The sequence below is a fragment of the Protopterus annectens genome, chromosome 2.part0 (assembly GCF_019279795.1).
Source record: "Protopterus annectens isolate FY-2018-M chromosome 2.part0, PAN1.0, whole genome shotgun sequence".
Lineage (NCBI taxonomy): Eukaryota > Metazoa > Chordata > Ceratodontiformes > Protopteridae > Protopterus > Protopterus annectens.
The window spans coordinates 1,155,324,562-1,155,346,329 of NC_056728.1; the positions used below are offsets into that span (position 1 = coordinate 1,155,324,562).

The following is a 21,768-nucleotide window of genomic DNA, read 5'->3' on the forward strand; positions in this document are numbered from 1 at the left end:
AATCAGGACCAGGGCAGGGGGTAGCGCAGAACTTATGGGAGGACTATTTATAAAGCCGATGGTCCACCATATGCAGGGAGGAGATCTTAGAGAATAATCAATTTAACTATGGGCAGGAATAGGATATGTCATCTTATGAGGTTTATCCATCAAGAAATAAATCTGATATTTACAACACAGAAGGAGATTTTAAACAGTTTAACTTTGTGTCTTGGGGACAAAAGCCTGACAGAGGTCACAGTACAGTTGTGTGCAGCACCCAAAAAGGCACAGAGTCCATCTTTATTGGGTATCTGCCTCCCACACTGACATTACCCCTTCCTGGAGGATAACACGCAAGAAAAAAAGGAAAGGCAGTGATCCCAATTGGGCACTTATCTGCAACATTTTCAGTTGAAGAACCAGCTTGGCAGATGGCTTAAATATTGGATTCAGTAGTTTTGTTTGGACTGGCGGCAAAGTTGTTCTGATGATTAGGCATCCGTACGTCACATATGTACCTTATAACTTGCGTGTGGGACATATGCCCAACTTACAATGCCAGGAAAGTGTAAAAGGTTTGGTGTTCTGGCCGGATGTTGGGCTACACTTGGTAGGATATCCCAAGAGTACAAAGTACTTCATTGATGGAAATGTTTTGGCTACTTCATGGCAATACAACTGTCCAAAGCACTTCGAAAAACTGTTAAGTGGCCTTTGTGTATGCAGTTTCAAGTGGACCCTTGAAATTTTACAATGCTAACAGTTAAAATGTAAAGGACCTAACTGAAATGTGAAACAGAAAAAACAAGCAATACTTGAGTTTGGCATTTTCTGTAGGAAGAGATCATATGACTAACTATGTAAAAAAAAAAATTCAAAGCCAAAGTAATCAATTCAGTCTTTATTTTCAATGATACATTGCACATTAAGTGTTAATAACCATTTTAAGTGCCGAATAAGAGACGTTCAACTTGTAAAACAATCCGATTAAGAGCTGCAGGTCAAAATGTTTATGGATCTGAAAGCAATGGCATGAATCTTGACAGTCAGTTCTAAAAATTGAGTACTGTACGGAGGCTAGAAGTAAAAAGACAAAAAAACGTGAAAGCATACTTTAAGCTTCAAAAAAAGACTTTTTACATTAAAATTTTCACTTTACAAATACAAAATCAGGAAAGAACATGCAACTTGTATTTAGTTCTGCACAGTGCCAGTACTTTCCAAATTAAACTTCATGTTGCTCCAGCTACATAAACTAAAAACTAAGCTTCAATTACAAAAAGAGAGGGGAAAGAAGTAGCTTTCCTTCTGCAGACACCCTTCCTTAGCTAACCTCTTTACACTATATACCAGTCCACTAAAGCTAAAATGTAGTCTGCTAGAAGTCATCAGTTAAGTGCTCTCTAAACTTTAATATAACTTAAATCTATTTAACATTTCTAAAAAAAAAAAAGCACAGTTTTGGTTCACAGTAAATGTTGCAAAAACTGTCGTCCCTGGTTGGGCTACGAATCTCAAAAGTACATTACTTCTCTCTACTGCGAATACTATGAAGGCTCATTTAGTTCTGTTTGCAAAGCTTTATAAATAAGTTCTTGAGAACTTGTTTGGATTTTCTTCTACTACCTACCAGCTACTCCCCTACCAAAGTCTCTCATTTGTTTTCCATCAATGTAAAAGGCCACCGACTCTGGTGACAGAATCAAAAAAACAAAGGCACAAGAGATTTGTGCACGCACACGTACCAGGGCCATCCAAAGATGGTTTACTTTCCTGCATCACCAATAATTCTCACCTTGCTCAGCCTCATGGTGCCCTTTCTTCTGGCCTGTCAAGCAGGCTCTTCCCTACAAATGTGTCCCAACAAAAATGGCTAGGTCAAATTTTATTCTGTAGTCCCAACCCATCTGTGTCACCACAGGATCTACTGTGCTCTCCACTTTTGTGGATATGCTCCCACCCATGTGCTAATGAAGGCTACAAATACATACCAGGTCAGCAAGCCTTCATTCTCTGCCAAAAGATTGAAACCAACAATAGAAGTTGCCCCCCCCCCCCCCAAGATGGGTGCATCTGCGGTGGTTGCTCATTCTCATCTTTCTCACCTGGCTCCTCCAGTATCTGAACTATTACCTTTGACCAAATGATCACAGTACAACACTTATCCCTCTGACACATTGAGCTGGGCTTTTAATCTACAACATTAGCAAAGAAAAAAACAGCACAAATATAGCATCAATTCAGTAGAATACCGTCATCAAGGCTACCAACCATGGAGGCCTTTGCTGTTTGGGATACACTTCTCGGAGGAGCAGGCCAAATCTAGTGGGCTATGGCTGACCAAGTCTGCAATTGACTGCAAGCTGGGTACCGTAATCAATTCCCCCTTGTGATGTGATCCTCCTCCAAGAGGGTCTCACTCAAACAAATGACTGGTGCCAGAAACATGGCCTCAGACTGAGTGCCAAAAATGCATCAATCTCTTTTGGGGAGAGGGACATCCCCACAAATGATCACATTGATAAGGTTCTAAGCACACAAAATTAGTGAGGGACTTGCCAACCAGGTTGATTGTGAACTGACTTGACGACCATATTGCCTCTGTTTTACAGAAAATGTTCTACCTGGCCCACCTCATTAGTAAGGGTATCTCATCCAGGGACAAGGTGGTCATAACATCCCTACAGTCTTCCCTTAGAAGACCCATTACTGAGTACAATGGCCCTTTCGGCATGTGCCTCAAAGCACATGCAGCAGCTGGTGAGACCACAGAGGTTCCTCACCCGGACAGTGTAGAGCCTCAAACATCTACTCTATACATGCTAAAAACCCTGTTCCTCTACTCAGGAACCTACAGACTCCTCAGAGGTGACCTCTGTCCAGCATACAGAGCAATTTCAGATCCTACCCTGATGGGACTGTTGCACATCCGCAAGTCGTGCTCCACTCGAGTAACCCACACGCACAACCTCAACCTGGTCTTTGACATCAACAGGACTTCTTGGCAGGACATATTTGTGTCCAAGAGACTCCCTTTTGTGGAATAGACTCCCTCTCCACATAAAGCAAAGTATCTATTACCCCTTTTTAAGCACAACCTGGATAACTGGATAGGGAACAGAAAATACACCCCTGAGATTCCACCTGTGTCCCTACTGGACAGTGGTATAGGGTACTGACTTAGAACATGGGCTAAATTCTTTGCTAGGCTTGCAAGGGCCTCAGGGCCAATAGCCTAGTAACTTCCTATGATCCTACACAGCAAAATACAGAAGTTGAAACTTAATAACTAGCCTGGTGCATCAAACTATACAGACCAGTGGGCTGAACAAAAACTCTGGTGAATATTTACGGGTCAGTTTTGTACACCAATGGTGTAACAGATGTCATGCTTACTACAACCTTTTTATGCAGGGTGCTACCTACTTATCAGTGGTGATAACAGATAACATACAATGTGCAATTTTCCTTTTATTTTCAGCATATTGCATTAACTTGTGCAACTAAGTTAGCAAAAACAAAGAGGAGTCAAGTTGTACTACATTTATATTTTCTCATCTTGATGACCACAAAACAAGGCAGCTCTGCTCACAAAGCATGTGCATTATTTACTTTGCAAAGATAACAGCAACAGTAGAGCCAGAAATTAAGTACCTTTATTAAATAAGTTAAATGGTGAGTTTCAATATCGACCCATCATTGAGCAATGGCCATCGATGCAGATTTTTTTAAGGTTATTAATTCAGACCACTAACACAGAACAGTTAACTTGTGTCTTGTATTTTTTATATACACACACGTACATATGTATGTGTTATGTGCACAGACCCACACCCCCAAACACACAAGAGGTACTTCACTTTTTACTTGGACATGGGATGTGATCCTGGTTAGAGATGGCATATTACTCATGAAGCACAAATTTTAAAGCTTTATGAGGGCATGGTGTAAGGTAGCAAGCAATGGAGATTTCCATCTTTAGGCAATATCTTGGGATAAGTTTAAATGCTGGAAAAATACCAAGGGACATTTCCATTTTTTTATGGCTGGGGACGGACAGACACTGGGAAAGGAGGGATGCAATTAAGAATATAACTACCGGTAAAAAGGCTTACATAATCTAAGATCTAGGACTATGAACAAAATTTCAGAATGTTGAGAGAATAATGTAGTTGCAAAATTGGGATAGTAATACCGATTTGCGCTAGCAAGGACTTTTGGAACAAAAAGGAGTGCACTCAGCAGTGCCAGGGACAAAGCTGGAAATTAGCTCATGAATCTCTCTTCATGTCTAGGTTTTGATAATACTGCTTCTGAGAGTTTAAGCAGTTTAATTATATAGTAGTAGTCAAATTTCAGCAAAACTGAAGCGTGCTACATATCACCAAGAATTCTTGGGGAGTATTTAGGGGATTTTTTATTTTTTGTAATCATATGCCCAAACAGTACAGGAATTGGCTGTTTGTAACAGATATTGCCAAAGCTTAAAAGAACATCACAGGAGAGAATTAAAGAAACAATTGTGCTGAAATAGCTGTACAAGTGTTTATCTTACAGTCCAGAGAAAAGTCTCCTGGAAATAATAGAATTCCCTTTGATTTATGGGTTGACGGAGGAGTCAAACTGATGGAATTTTAGTCAAGTATGACAAATTATGTTAAAGGGCAATTCACGTCATGAAAGAGAATTCATTAATCCCATCCTCTAAGAGACCCATATCCATTCTTGATTTATGGCTACAAAAGCTTTGTTAGCGTTAGTGGCAAAAGTAATACTGTCTACTTGCTTGACAGACAGCAATGTGGGTTTATGGTCAGGAAGGAAATGTGGGACATTAAAAACACAGTGCTTTTATGGGAAGCTGGTGGGAAGTTCAGACACTGGGGGGGGGGGGGGGGCTCAAAGTGAATATCTCTTTCTTATGAAGTACTCAGTCTGCAATTCCTGTAAAAAGCTTCTGCAATTTGTTATGAATGTACACGAAAAGGGTCAAAAGCAAACCTTGCAATAACAAGAGCAGGGGTGCCTACTGTCCACACTTGTATATGCTGTTTATTTAGAACCACTGGCCACTTTACTGTAATGGTTTCATTAAGATAAAAGTGGTTACCCTTAATCAGCTCAAAGGTTTCTTTTCGCCACCTATAGCATAGTGATGTACCTAACAAACCTGCAAGCAGGTTATTTTTATCTTGATATCATCACAACATGCAATACACAACAGACTTCTTGGCTGATATCCAATCCAAGCTGAGTGGCTGTTTTAGGGAGGGATCTTTTCCTTTCAAGTGACAGGGGTTGTACCAGAAGTAAAATGTTCTCATGGAGGACATTGATGTGCACATTGAGACAGTAGTCACTGGGACAAAAGACAAGAGCCAAGTATCAGGTGTACAGGAAGAAGAAAGGGAAGCTTGCTAACCATTTGGTCTTTCTCAAAACAAAAGTAGTTATACCAGGCCAACTAGTTCCTTAAAAAAACAACAGCAGGTACATCAAAGTACAAAAAGCAATGCCCAGAGAGACCTGCCTCAAGTTCTGCCCCTTCAAGAGCTAGGAAGGGTGCACCTGTCCAGGGTCAATCCCCTTGGGCTCTTATCAGAACTGAAGGGTCCCAAGGTCTTGCGGGTTTCTGGAAGCTTTTGTGACAAATTTTTCATCCATTTTACACTGGGACCTAGAATGCTTGCTCACCTCCAGCAGACAACTCTCTCTCAGCAGGCAGCAGACAGTACTTATTTTAAATTCAGAAATTTTACATTCCACGATTGCTACTGGGGTACACATTATTATGCTGCCCGTTTGTTACCTGGGAAAACCCACATTGTGCTGGGCTTTTAATCTATAACATTAGCCAAGAAAAAACAGCACAAATATAGCATCAATTCAGTAGAATACTGTCATCAAGGCTACCAACCACGGAGGCCTTTGCTGTTTGGGATACATTTCTCGGAGGAGCAGTCCAAATCTAGTGGGCTATGGCTGACCAAGTCTGCAGATGACTGCAAGCTGGGTACCGTAATCAATTCCCCCTAGTGATGTGATCCTCCTCCAAGAGGGTCTCACCCAAACAAATGACTGGTGCCAGAAAAATGGCCTCAGAGTGCCAAAAATGCATCAATCTCTTTTGGGGAGAGGGACATCCATTTTATGAGCGACAGCCGCACCACCTGGTTTAGTGACTTTCTCAAAGTAATACAGTAAACAAACTAAGGCCAAGAAACTTGAACCCTGGACAAAGAGGAAGAAGTTCACCAACAAGCCTTAACACTCCTCTCTAACTGAAGGATGAATTCTTGTTAAGCAGCATTCACACCGAGACAGAAGACTAGATGTGAATCATTCTGCAGTATCGGTTGGATATTGGCATGCTTGCAGCTCTCTCAGGCACTTCACTGACCTTGGAAAAACCTAAAAAAATTGCATGCAAAAACAATGCAATACAGCACACCGCAATGGCAAAAAATTAGTATACAAATTCCCAATCAGAGTATTTATCTGGAGGCTGCCAAAGTAAGGACAGATTCCAATTACTCAGTGCAGCAAACACTGAAAAAGGCAAAGGCAACTTCTAATTTTATATAGTGCATCCTTATGACTACACCATGGAGAAAGCCTAGCCCTGTGCAGGGATCATACTAACTTGAAAAAACTCAGACTAGATGCTGTCTGCAGCACAACTCCCACTCATTACAAATTATACTGCAACAAGAATCCTTAGTATGAACTTTCATATGTACCACCTGTACCGGCTGCCATCAATTACAATGGAAATAGGACAAAGATCACTGGGCTCTTATCAAAATCAGAGAGAATGGGGAGTTAAAGCCCCCACCGCCATTCTGAGAAGCAAAGTCCATGACAGTCTTAAAAGCTATGAGATGACCTCATCCAGCAGTGGTTCTCCTGGCAAGATCAGAGAGCTTCAGGGCAGCTGAAAAGTAATAATGTCTAGAACCCATGACTACTTGCAGTTCTCCAGGGAAAAATGGATGGCCCCAGGCTGTAATCACTGAAAGTGGGTAATTGCTCTCCTAGCTGACCAACTTGGCACATGCCGGATAAAGACAGTGTAACACTATAGGCCCTTTCCTACACTACCTACAACCTCTTCCTACTCTGAATGGCCTGAGAGAACTTTCCTCAAAAAACAAAACAGTCATCCAAGACTTTGTGGTGTCTTAATTTTAAGAAGGCAACCTTAGTTATACATTCCTTCCCAGGCAGTGTCTGGACAGCACATCACAGCCAGGAAACCTTTGTCTGGGAAAGTTTATTTGAACAGAAAAGCATTTGAGGACAGGGTAGATTATGGGGATTAAGTACAGTTTAGGCAGCACAACTGTATGGTTTTAGGCTTTGAAAAAAGCAGTCTGGTTGCTACAAAGAAAAGGCTCACAAGTACACTGCTTCAGTGCTTTCCAATAAGTGACACCCAAATCACCATTTTAATGGCTACTATGGATTTCTTTGTACTGCAATACACAGTAGTCCAAAGCAGGCACTCATGTGGGACCTTGGGACATGAGCAGGAAGTGTACAGTACAAGATATGGCTGACCAGAAGCCTGACCGGAGTTACGGTTAGGCAAGTAGAAGCAGAAAGCATGAAATTCTACCTTCTCAGATAGGACTACGTGCAGCTAAAATGGTTAGCAGTCCAGTATACACCCTAGTCTGAACCAAATGCTAGGTTTCAGGGTCTGAGGTTGCCAAGCAACAGCATCTGCTTATCAACTAGTTTGACATCTATGTAGCATTACGTAGATCTTTGTATTACCTGATGCCCTCCCAAACAACCAAATTATGGTTTGCGAGAAGTACACAGCAATTAAGAGTTTAACAACTGTTGAATCTTTTTACAGGCATTTCTCACCTATAGCAGAGTGGCTCAGAGCAGCAGACATGGCTTGTGGAACAGGTACAAGACCTAGTAATTTGTTTTAAATACTTGCTAGCGCAATTTACAGCAATGAGGAGATTATGTTAATGCCAAGAAATAAGCTTCTATGTTGAAGTCTTAGAATTATGGGCTAAACAAAAATTCTAGGCTTCACTGGTTGCAGTAGGTATGCAGATTTTGGCATCTACAGTATCATAAAGGCAGTATCTTTATACTCAGATCATCATCCTCTGCCACATATAGAAGTAAGAAAAAACAGGAAGAGCATGAGACAAATATGGACACGTGAAAGATTTAATATGGTGTAATATTTATGCAAAGGCGGCAAAATTAATATACAAAAACAGCAGCACCAAAGACATTTGGAGAAATACAGGCAAAGGAATCCAGACATAGAAAACTTTTCAACGCAAAATAAGAGGAAAAGTAGAAAAAAGATTAGTAATGGAGAAGTTAAAGAAATAGAAGCAGAGGTTATGGAGTACCTACAAAGTGAAGGACTCTGTAGAAAAATCTAACTTGGAAAGCACCACAGCAGATAGTGCAAAAGACATCCAAAATAAGGAGAAATCAGTACAACACGAAGCAAATGGGAAGTTGCCATATGAAGACATTTTGGAGCCTTCCACAGGAAGCCAGTATAAACATTCATTTGAAGCTGGACAGCAAGGGAAGAACAGGACATTGTGGCAACTCTGACACAGTTAATGGTGAGGAGTGATAGGCCAGTGAATTCCCATATGACACAGCAACAGACAACGGGATGAAATTGGAGAATGTGCCACAGGAAGATGCTATAGAACTCTCCATAGAATGCCCACAGGAAATGGAGAACAAAATGTGCTCTTAGTTTAGAAGAAAATGAGCCAAGAGAAGAGTTAGTTGCCTGACTTGGAGGTAGATCTATTAAGATCAATGAAAGAAATAGACTGCAGGTGGTCAGTTTTGATAAAACTGAATGAACACAGTAATTAAGACTGTCCACAGAGATCCATTTGATATAACAGAAGTAAAACAGGATATATTACTGTGCAGCTAAATTAAGAACAGATAAAATTCTACTACAAGAACACAGGGTAGTGAGGGAAAGGAAGGGGAGAAAATCAAACACTATCATGGAAGTATCGAATAGAGAAAACTACAAAGCAATTAAAGACCAGAACTGTCAGTGTTAGAGTATAGAAGAGGGAACAGATCAACAAAAGTACTCAGATACTCGGACACTATTGCAAATCGTAAACTAAAAATCTCAGCACAGGCAGGAAAACTTAGATACAGACAAATATAAAGGAAAAGTAAAAAAGTAAGCAATTTACTGATAACCCCCAACAAGTTAGAGGATTGGGAAACAAGGCAAAAGGAATTGAAAGACCACCTAAAAAAGTGGAAATGCATACATTTTAGAGAAATATCTATAAAGATCCTGTGGAATATAAAGATGCTAGACAGAAGTAAAGAATGAATCAGTTCAAAAGGTACAGGATATGAAACTGGATGAGGCAATGGCCAGAGAGATTGAGATAAAGTTAAGAAAAGCCTTCCAGGCCCAGATGCAGTACCCAACTTCTAGCTAAAAGTATTAACATCTCTGCATGGAGATTTAGCCACGAGTAAGAACTAATTTATGTGTGCACCCCAGACAGACACTAACCTGGTTAACAGGAAGAACAATGATCCTACCCAATGAGAATAAACCTGCAAGTTATCCTAAAAAATTATAACACAATAACTTTCCTTCAGATGACATATAAACTACATATCTGAACTGATGCAGACAGAGTTTAGTTATTTAAAAGTAAATTCAATCATGGCAATAGAAAAAACGTAATAGAAAGTCATATGTTGCTAAATAAAGGCATAATGGAGAACTGTAAAAAGGGGAAGAATGCAAGTATGGCATGGACTGATTACAAACTAAGCAATTCATGGTTAAAAAAAAGAGTGCTTAAGAATGTACAAGATACACCCTACACTGATCAACTACATTACAGTGACCGTGAAACAGTGGCAGACCACTTTGCAATTAAGCCATGATAAAGGACAAATTATTACTCTAGGGATAAAAATTCAAAGGGGGATATTCCAGGGCGTCTCCTGTCACTGCTGCTATTCTGTCTTGCCCTTAACCTGTGTACTTAACAGATTAGGCCATGGCTATAATTTGGCTCCTAGAAAACAAGTGTCAAGACCGCACATTAACTATATAAAATTGTACTGCTCATCAGATGAGGAACTGAAGCACAACTACAAGTAGTCAAAACTTTCAGATACAAGAATCTCAACTGGTCTTGATAAACGTGCAAAAGCAACCTTTAAAGAAGAAAAACTGCAGCACCAAGAATATCAGTTTGGAACAAGAATGTGATATAAAAGAACTTGAGCAAGAGGGAATGTATAAATATTTGGAAACTGAAGGATCAAATAAAACATGAACAAATTCGAATAAAACTAAGGAATATTTTAGAAGACTTGAAATTAATCCTAAAAACAGCACTGACTTCTAGGAACAAAATTCAAGTTATAAACCAATTTGCACTTCCTGTCCCAACTTACAGTTTTGGAGTCACTGACTGGCCCCAAAACATGTTGGATTAGACGAACAAGGATGCTTCATAAAAATCAATGCATACCAAGATTATACATTCCCTGTTCCAAAGGACGTATGGGCCTATTTGAAATTGATTACATGTATAGATCTGCAATCATGAGACTACACACATCTGTTGACCTCAAGACCAAACAGTGAAAGTTTTGAAACATGAGGAGAAATATAAGATGACTTCCCTGCTTATGCTAGCAGAAGCATATAGGCGTCAAGCAGGAATAAAAGTCATACCAGTAGAGAAAAAAAAAAAATTTCAGGCAGCAACTGAATTTTCTAAAACAAACAAAAAAAGAATACAAGGTGAAGGATCAGATGAGAAGGCAAGAAATTTGGAAAATGCATAAATATAGTTGCAAGTATAGAAAATTTCTGGAAGACCCTCATGATCAGGATCAAACACAGGAATGGTTAAGGAGAAGTGAATTCAAACCAAAACATGAAAGGTTAATACTGGTGACCCAAGATGGTGGGCCAAGTACACATTGGTTTACAAAAGTCCACTGAACATGTGGGAGAAACAGACAAAAGTAGGTTTTGTAAAACAGATTTGGAAACAGTTGCATACCTCATTGCTGGTTGAGACATACCAATGGCAGGAGGACTGTATACTGAAAGGCATACAAATGTGGCAAGACTGTTGCACTGGGAGGATTGTGCAAACATTATGGTATTGAAGTGGCTGAAAACCACTGGAAATATGAGCCACAAAACATTACAGAAAATGAAGTCTACATCACATGGGATTACTATCTTGTGTACAGAGAGAGAGAGTAATAAAATATCAAGATTTGCAGGCAGAAACAAGAATAATATAGAAGAAAGATACCTAGACAGTTCCAATAGTAGTAGGAGCAATGGGTCTTCTACAATCCTATTTAGCTATGTTACCAATACATGCAACTCTGTGCAAATTTCAGGAGAAGTCATTATTGGGCACATTGTGGGTGCTGAGAAGAGCACTTCTGGCTGACTAAGATCGAAATACTAATTTTATGAACTTTAATCATACTTGGACTTTACTAGAAAGGCTTACTCGAACTCTGCAACACTCTGCTGTGAAGGAAAGGTTAGTTTGCTTTTTAATTTGTTGTATTTTGTATTACTTTGCATTTTTATATTTTGAATACTGTGATTTTTCTTTACCTTGTGTTTTACTTGTATTCTGCTTTTAACTGCATATTAAAACTTCAAAAGAGACCACAGCTCTGTCTCTTGTGAGTCTGGCAGAAATTTTTTCCTCACCCGCCCACCTGTTTACTGTCGTGTTCTTAAATACCACTGTCTTTCTAGCTGCCTGCCTCAATGTTAATTTGACCATATATCTCATTTCCTCTCTGCTTTCACTGGCTTGTGCGAGTAAGCACAAAATTATTTTGTGAAATCACTCCTTCAACTATTTAAATTTATTGGCCATCCTACTGCATCCCATAGTACCAGATGACAAAAGTGACCATCCCCTTTCAATCTATCTTGTGGTTTTAAAAAAAAGTGACTCTCCACTAAAACTTACTTTTTAAACAGTTAAAACTTAAGTTACCTACTTTCACATCTAACTTATCTAGTGCACACTGCAGTGTTTAGGATAAACCTTTTTTTTTTTTTTCATCTTACCTTTAAGCATCCCTGTGACTAGCACCTGCTCTATCTGCTGGAAAGCACTAGGAAGCCTTAAACTGATACAAGCACTCAACTCTCCTCGTTAATAAGGAGAAATTCATTGTAGGCACTAAACAGCCTAGAATTGCAAAGTACCTTGCTAAGGCAAGGGGAAACCGCTCCTGTACTTTACAAAAAAAAAAAAAAAAGCACCAAACCGGGCATGTCCAAGGGTTAGCTTCCAGTGATTTCCTCTTGTCCACCTGGTGAATCTGGGCATACTGGGGCAATGCAGCAATTGCATTGTACACAGACAACCCTCTCCTCCTACCACCCAACACTACAACCTGTGAGAGATGCACTTACATAGCCAAACTGCAAGCAAAGCTATCTCCACCCAAGACTGTGCTAGAGGAGAGGGTTAACATCCGCACTACACCTCAAGCAACACATAGCCCTTCTAAACCCACACCACCAACACCCACACATAGTAACATTAAATCCACATATGCAGAGGCCCTGAACTGTAACCTGCCCAAGCAACATGGGCCTCCAAAGCTGAAACACAAACACCAATCACAACCAAAGTGTCACATAGCTCACAACACCAGTGTGCCACCCAGCAACAGCCCCTAAAAGCAAGACAACGTACCTAACACTTTAGTCATAGGTGACTCTATAGTCAGGCACACTGATGTCCCACTCACCAGGCTGAACAAGGAGAAAATTAGTCAGTTGCCTGCCGAGTGCCAGGATCCGCCACCTGACTCAAGTCACTCCACAACAAGTACAAATATCGCTCGTCAGTCCATATTGCAGTGAATGACTTGAGACGTACCTCCCTGGACTACATGAAGAGAGACATGCAAGTGCTCTCGGATCATGTGGCCCAGGCAGGTATGACCCTAGCCCTGAGTAGCATCCTACCTTCACCCAGAATGATACCACAATACAAGGACAAAATGACTGACTTCAACAATTGGCTAAGCTTCTGGTGTCATTCAAAGGGGATCCAGTATCTGGATAACATTATCAACAGACCACAATGCTTTGCCAGAGATAGCCAGTAACCTGAATCCCAGGGGCGACAGGTGCAGAAAAAGGCTCTTGCCACCCCTATTAGTGCCTTTTTTAGGCAAAGTTCAAAGGACAAAACAATCACCGTAACAGGTACAAGCATGCAAATTCTAAAGGTAATGCTAGAAGTCTTCAATCTCAAAATGCACTCTCTCGAGGCACTCCTAAAAATAGAGAACATAGATATCTGTGCAGTAATTCACCCCAGGGATCACATCAGTTGCCCTGCTAGACAGGGGTCCAGGGAAGTAAATATTGTGGGAAGAAATAGCCAGTGAATTGTTATGGCTAGGCTTGTACAGGCCCTAGGGCCGATAGCCTAGTACCAACCTATGGTATCCATTCCTGTCATGGTATTAGAAACCCAAAAGATTTGGATAAATATAGATCTGGAGATATATGACTAAAGAAGTAATCTAAAGATGGATGGGTTCTATATGGTCTTGCTCTCTTTTATAAGACTTACATACAGAATACAACTGTGAGACCCCGTTTAGGGGATCACTATACTTAACACAATGTTAACTCCATCAAAATAAGAAATTTTGGTTGGCTATAGTAGAAATGCTCATGCCTACCATAGTACCTCAAGATCTGAAAAACTCAAGTCTTTTTCATAACATTAACATTTTATCTGAAAAACACTTTTTTGAATATTCTACAGAAGTTAAGACTTGCCATAAGGAAAGAGTTTGGCAAATACTCTTAAATTAGGCTGTGGAATCTGATAAAATAAGGGAAATTACTATAATGGGCTATAAAAACTAAAAACATCTTTCAAATTCAGGTTTTTAATGCAAATGCAGAATATACTGCTTCCACTACTTGTATAAATAACCAGTTTAAGTTTCTTGGTTATCACAGCTTCTCCAGAAATTCTTGAAATTCAACCCACCAAAAAAATTTGCAAGAAAAAGGGGAACACTGTATGTGTTTGCAAATTTAAATCCAGAGACCCACTACACAGAATTTTGGAACCCGATTTTAAATTTGTTTACCCAACAAAATAATGCACTTTAAAGTCTAGTACACTCAAACCATAGCAAAATATAGACAATAATGGAATTCTTGCAAATTGTAAATGTTGAATGCAAAAACTGAGCTTCTGTCATTCTTAAGCTGAACTGGATTTTTGGAACGAGAACTATTTGGGTTAAAATACACTATTCTCAATATATTTTTAACAACTGAAGAGTACACATGCTCCTATCAGTTTAATATTTTAATTTTGGTTACTGGTGCACAGCACTGATCAAACTTGACCAATTAAAGCCTGAGCCCAGGTTACAAACATCAGCAACTGTCAAGATGTGATAGAAAAGGTACTGCAACTACTAGAGAGTAGAATGTGCCCACACATTCAGCAGTGGCAAAAACATTAAATTTTGAAACAGACTCCTTTTAAAACATCTTTTTGTTAAAACACACCTGAAAGTACAGTTTTGTACCTACCATAAATGTAGATGTCCGATAGGAATGCATCTGCAGTCCTTACAAATGGGTTGTCCTGTCGTCAGGCAGCCCTTCGGTCGGCCGGATTCCAAAGTCTGGGTCTGGCCTCGGCTGGTGTCACACTTCACCCGACGTCACAGCTGCAGTTATTCGGGTATAAAGGCATCAGCCGACGCCATTTTCCTCAGTGTTTCTTGCCCCAGATGCCAGGTGCCCTCTTGGAAGGCTAAATTTGGATAAATGCCAATGATTCCAAATAGTAGAGAGCAAACACAAAAAATAAGCATGAATGTACATATATACAACAAATACACCATAATAGATTCCCCCAGCTAGCTATAAGATGGGCAAATACCCTAGGAGCACCACAGAGGGGAAGGCGGGTGGGTAATCCTGACTGCAGATGCATTCCTATCGGACATCTACATTTATGGTAGGTACAAAACTGTACTATGTCCTTCAAGGATGCATCTGCAGTCCTTACAAATGGGTAGAATACCATAGCCAAACTGGGGGAGGTGGACAACTAAAGTTATGGTGTAGTTAGGATCCCTTGCAAAACAGCAGTGGCAAAGCCTGCTCGGGATCTAGAGTATAAAGGTAAATTGTAATGCTTGGCAAATGTATGCACGGAGCTCCAAGTAGCAGCTTCTAAAATGTCCTTGGTAGCCACTCCTCGTAAGAAGGTTGTGATAGTGGCTGTCGCCCTTGCAGAGTGAGGCCTGATGTTCTCTGGAGTTTTCTTTCCATGGTAGGAGTAACAAAATCTAATGCAATTTCCTATCCACTTGGAGATTGTCTGTTTTGAAATTGCTTTTCCTTCCCTTCCTGTTGCATATGCTACCAGTAGCTGGTCAGTTTTTCTATTGCCCTTGGTCCTGTCCAGGTAATAGCGTAATTGTCTATGCACATCCAAGGTATGTAGTAGTCTTTCTCCCCTGTTCTGTGGGTTAGGGAAGAATGTAGGTAGGTGGATAGCCTGATTTAAAGAAACTCTGGAAACCACCTTAGGCATAAAGGAAGGATTTGTTCTCATGGACACTATCTTGATGGAAGATCAGAAAGGGTTGCACTGCCATTAATGCCTGAAGTTCAGATACCCTTCTTGCTGAAGTGATTGCCAGCAGGAAAGCAGTCTTCCATGATAAGTATTGCAATTCTGCTGTTGCTGCTGGTTCGAAAGGAGGAAGTGTCAATTTCTAGCACAAAGTTCAAGTCCCATGCTGGTAATGGTGGCTTCCTAGGAGGCTTTACATTTTTAATTCCTCTCAGAAACTGTCTGAGCAGAGGATGTGAGAAGACAGGAGGATCCAAGTCGTACTCTGCTGAAATAGCTGATGCATGAATCTTGATGGAGGAGTAGGACAGGCCTGTGTGGAAGAGCTCTGCCAAGTATTCCAGAATGTTGGCTATGTTTACCAGTGACACATCTTCTCCTTTTTCAGTACTCCAAATGAGATAGCTTTTCCATTTTGCTGAATAATTTTTTCTTGTTGAGGGTCTGCGAGCCTCAAGGATAATGTCTTTAACCCTTTGGGATAAATTTGGGTTAATTGGTCTTATGCAATGTTCCAGGCAGTCAGCTGCAGAGTTTTCAGGTTTGGATGCAGATTGTTGTAACTGTTCTGTGTTAACAGCAAGGGAACCAGGGGTAGTGGCCACATTTGTTCCCGAGACATGCTCCTCAGTAATTGGTACCAATGTTGCCTTGGCCAGTCTGGAGCTATCAGAATGATCCTTTGATCCTTGGACGGTCCTCTTTGATCTTCAATAGCACTTTGTGCATCAAAGGAAGTGGTGGAAATGCATATGCTGCCATGTTTTTCCAACTGAAGGATAGGGAGTCCACCTTCCAAGCAAGTGAGTGGTACGTCCTTGTGCAGAATTTCTTTAGTTGGTGATTGTGTGGGGATGCAAATAAGTCTATTTCTGGGAGTCCCCATTTTTTTGTAATGGTTTTGAAGATGTCCGGATGCAGCATCCATTCGTGGGCATCCGTGGTAGTCCTGCTTAAAATGTCTGCTAGGATGTTTTCTTTTCCTGGTACAAAAATTGCTTTCAACTGTATGTTGTAGCTCAGGGCCACATTCCAGAGATCCAGTGCCATCCGGCAAAGAGGGTACGAGTGTGTGCCTCCCTGTTTGTTGATGTACCACATAACTGTGGTGTTGTCTGTCCTTATCAATAGACCTTGCTGAAGGAATGGTCTGAATGCCTGAATTGCCAGTTTTACTGCCAGCATTTCCTTTAGATTTATGTGTAGGTGGTTTTGAGACCATAAGCCTTGTATGCACTTGTCCAGCATGTGTGCCCCCCAACCGAGGTCCGAGGCATCTGTCGTGATGGTTTGGCTTGGTTGAGCACTGTGAAAGGGCAATCCTGTGTTTGATTGACAAGCCTGAGCCCACCATAGGAATTCTTGCTTCAGGCATGGAATAATGGGAATCTGGGTTTCCAAGCTGCGCTTGTGTTGAGACCATAAATTCCTTAGGTACCACTGTAGTTTTCTCATATGCAGCCTGGCATGAGGAACCAATATTATGCAGGATGCCATGAAGCCCAAGGCTTGCAGAACTTTTCTTGCTGTCAGATGGTTCTGTTTAGGCCAAGAAGTAGAGAGGTAGCTGCTCCTGTTTTTCTACTGTTAGGAATGCCATTTGCCTTGATGTGTCCAACTCTGCACCCAAAAAGGTTATTCTCTGGGATGGTATCAGTCTTGACTTTTTTTAAATTGACTGTGTATCCCAGGGCTTGTAGTAGATAAATGACCCTTTGTAAATCTTCTGCTAGCTTGCTTTCGTTGTCCGCTTGTATCAGGCAGTCGTCCAGGTATGGGTAGATTTGGATTCCCTGAAGCCTGCAATGAGCAATTACTGATGCCAGGCATTTCGTGAACACTCTGGGCGCAGTAGATAAGCCAAAGGGCAATGCTGAGAATTGATAATGCTCTGATCCTGCAAGAAATCTGAGGTATCTTCTGCAGTTTGGTCGTATGGGGACGTGCAGGTATGCCTCCTTGAGATCTAGAGTCACCAGCCAAGACTCCTTGCCCAGCATGGGAAGAAGCTGCTGTAGGGTCAGCATTTTGAATTTTGGAACAATGAGGAATGTGTTTAAAGCGGACAAGTCGAGAATAGGTCTCCATTTGCCTTCTTTTCTTGGTACCAGGAAGAGTCTGGAGTAAAATCCCTTCCCTTGCTCCATAGATGGTACCTTTTCTACAGCTCTCATCCTTAATAATTGAGATATTTGTTTTAGTGCTTCTGCCTTTTGATTTGGAGGTAGGTTTGGCATTCCTCTCTTCCCTGGTAGAGTATGGAAGTGAAACCTGTAACCTTGGTCTATTATCTGTAAAATCCACTTGTCTCCTGTGATGTAATGCCAGTTTGTCGTAAATAAGGCTAGCTTCCCGCCTAAGGGTGCTTGCAGTTGTTCCCTGGTAGGCGGTGCCAGAGTCAAGTCACTGTGATTGTCCTGTAGTTGTGGTGGTGGCTGTGTCTGTGGCTGTGCCTCGCTGGTTGTTGCCCTGCCACTGACGTCCTCTGTAAGCCCCCCTGGATTGGTTTCTGCCTCTTGAACGCCTATTCCTGCCTCTCTGAGTTCTGGAGGAGTCTGGAAAGGACCAATTCTTGGAGGGCCAATTCCTGCTAAACCTCGGTGGTTGGACCTGCACGAAATCTTTTACTGTTTGGACAGATTTTGCCTTCTCTTCCATCTTCTTCAGTACTTGTTGTGCAGGAGAGCCAAACAAATTGATCTTATCCATAGGAGCATCTAATAGCTTTGATTTGGCATGGTCTAGTAAGGCCTGTTCTTTTACCCATGCATGCCTTCTGATGACTGTGCCAGTCATGGCTGATCTAAAGGAAGCCTCCAGTGCATCATAGCCGCATTTTAGGGAATGGTTACTGACTTGTTGAATGTTATGTATCATTTCCTGCACATATTTTTTGTCTACTGTTTCATCTGAGGACACTTTTTTGGTTAACTGATCTAGTAAAAATTCTTGATACTGCATCATGTGAAATTGACAGTTCAAGGCCCTAGCTGAAAGAGTAGCAGAAGTGTAAACTTTTTTACCCCATCTCTCTAAGGATCTGGATTCCCTTTCAGAGGGGGTTTTGGCAGAGGTGGCTGCTACAGCCTTAGGTCCTTGGGAGATAGTCTCTGGATCTGCAAGGGGAGCCTTATATAAGTGGTAATGTGTGTCCGGGACCCTGTAGTATCTATCGGGCTTAACAGGGGCCAGAGGCAGAGAATCAGGAGCAGTACAAGCATCATTAAATGCATCATCTACAACAGAAAGAACTGGAGGTATGGCTAAAGGCCTATGTTGTGGTAAATACAGAAAAGTTCTAAGCCTTTTTCTGGAATCTGAAAAATCCTGGCCCTGCCACTGAAATTGTTCCCTCATAGCATGCAGTGTTTCCCCAAAGGAAAATTCCTCGGGCGGAGAGGCAGAAGGAATGGACTCTTCACTATCAGAGTCTTCATAAGGGGAGTATGGGGCCTCTGGAGGGTCTGTATCATTTGAGTCATCAGAGGAATCATCTGAAGACACTGGCTCAGGGGGCTCTGCTCTAGGCCTCTTCTCTGGAGGCGGATGAGAGGCCCTGTCTGGTTGAGGTTGGGATCCTCGGATTAAAGAAATGAGATCCTCTGCTAAACTAAGCATTTAACTAGAGCTAGGCCTGTGAGAGGGGGGCTTAGCAGGCACAGATTTAGTAGATTTAGCTGCTTTAGCCCTGGCAAAGGCCTTAATGGACATGGCTGCAGGTGGCCTAGCAGCTGCACGTGCAGGGGTTGAAATATCCAAGGGAACAGTGTCTGATAATTCCTGAGAAACTGTAACAGTAAGTGGGATATCAGAAGCTGATTCCACGAGGTTAGAAGAGGCCTCGGCAGGAGGAAGGTTTTCGGCTGAAGGAGGAACCGCTTGCTCGGTTTCAGCCGAAACAGAGACACTCGCGGTTGGCTTAACCGCGGTTTCGGCCGAAACCGCGGACCGCGAGCGTCTGTCCTTTTCCTTGCGTTTTTTAGAAATTTGCGAAGTCGGAGTATCCGATGGCATAATATAAGCAAAATCGGAGCCGAAAAACTCCTCAGCAAACTCCGAACGACGTCTAAGCGTCCGCCGGTTAAAAGAAGCACAGGCTAGACAAGCTGCGACGTCGTGGTCTGGGCCTAGACAAGGTAAGCAGTAAGAGTGGAAATCTTTATGAGGTATTTGTTTCCCACAAGTTAAATAGTTATTCACTTTTTCTGACATCGGCTGAGGCAAGAAAGAGTCCCCAATGGGGTACTTAGCTTTTTAGAAGTCTTCGAAGTAGTTTTCGGTAGTAGTAATCTCTGGTTCTGACCGACCGGCACTTGCGAACAGCTTCTGCTTCGGGCACCACGCGGCAAGAAAGACTGAGGAAAATGGCGTCGGCTGATGCCTTTATACCCGAATAACTGCAGTTGTGATGTCGGGTGAAGTGCGACACCAGCCGAGGCCAGACCCAGACTTTGGAATCCGGCCGACCGAAGGGCTGCCTGACGACAGGACAACCCATTTGTAAGGACTGCAGATGCATCCTTGAAGGACATCCTTATTCTTTTCTTGCCCTACATCAGATTATTACTTCATTTTCATGGATTTAATGACAGTTATGAACAAAGTCTGGTGATTCTCTAAAGACATTATGCTGAATATAAAAAGTTTCACTATGGAGTAAAAAGTAACTTAAGGAAATTCAAAATGGCTTTAATTTGGCCAAAGCAGAAGCCTGAGAGACACTCAAATCTATACACAAAAGACTTTGAAGCATTAATTGATTTTTTGGTCATTGGTCTAGTGGGGCTACCCTAAACTGTAAATTAAGATGTTTTGACTACAAGTGTACATAATTGGCATCAAACCTACCTCCACCCTCCTCCATTTTGTACATGGGGTCGGGATGTCACATCAGTGACCATCACCTGCAGCAGATGTTCTTTGCAGGGTGGTGTGCCATACTGCTGTCACTTTTCTATATTGCACATACGCACCTCCAGCTAATTTAAACAGTGTGCCCAATCAATTACTGCAGGTCTTTGGATGGTGAAGAAATCATAGCACCCACAGAAAACCCACATGAACTTGGAGACGACATGCAGACTATGTAGAAGGCACCCAGGCAGAGATTTTTTTTTTAAACATGAAACATCTTATAAATGAAAAATCATTTTAACAATTTTAGTTGCAAGCATTATGCATCACAAACCATACTGACATAACTTTGCTTACAAATAATCAATAGATCACTTATAAAAATAATCAATAGATCACTTATCTATCCAGTCATTGTTGGTCAAACATTATGTAGCTCATTCAAGTCCTGCCGTCATTTAAACCTCTTTCCTCCCCCATAGTTTCAGCTTTTGTGTTACATGCACACACTGTTTGGCAGATAGATCTTTTATAGTAGTTTCTCATATCCATCTGAGCCTGTCAGAACTTATAAGATTTATTTTACTGAAAACCCCCCACAAAACACCCAATACCCCTAAAACCTATTAACATAATATAGTAGAGAGTTGATTATCTGAACTAACTGGGACCTAGGGTAGCTTGGAAACGTAAACAGTTTGGTTAAATCAAACATACATTGTACTGGATAAAAACTCCTAAAGTCTCGTTTCTCTGCACACAGGGAATACACTTTTCAACCATTCAGCAATTCCAGTGGACAATAAAGAATATTTTCCACAACCAAGTAGGCTACTACAAGCTCAAAAACCACACACAAGCAAATATGTACAATAATGTTTACATATTCAGACCGATTTTTCTTAACCAAAAACTTTGGAAGGCTGCGTTCGGATAACTGACGTTTTACTGTACTAACATACAAAACTATGTACATCTTCAACTACTGAAGTTTTACCCTCCTAATAGGAACAAGTGTCCCAAACTGTCAGCTACACTCAGACTTGGGTTAACCTAAAAGGAAAGTCATCTACTCCAAGATGCATGATACAGACTGTGCTTCTACTAAGTGTTTATCTTTATATCTTTCTCATATGGGAAAATCCTTGAATGCTTTCAGGAAACATTTTCTCTTAATCAATTCTCTTTCAGATCATTTCTATGGAGATACGAGAACCAGATACAGAGTTGCTACTAAGCATAT

At 41.3% G+C, this 21,768-nt stretch overlaps 1 protein-coding gene across 2 annotated transcripts in view; it reads right to left on the reverse strand.

The window, feature by feature from the left end:
- Positions 1-863: 863 nt before the first annotated feature.
- Positions 864-21,768, reverse strand: part of LOC122793384 (alcohol dehydrogenase class-3) — a 230,777-nt gene continuing 209,872 nt past the window's right edge. For both annotated transcript variants that reach the window (XM_044061355.1, XM_044061356.1), the window contains exon 9: positions 864-1,059. In XM_044061355.1, the coding sequence (XP_043917290.1) occupies positions 1,035-1,059 (25 nt within the window). In that variant the 3' untranslated portion in view covers positions 864-1,034. The remainder of the gene's footprint in view (positions 1,060-21,768) is intronic.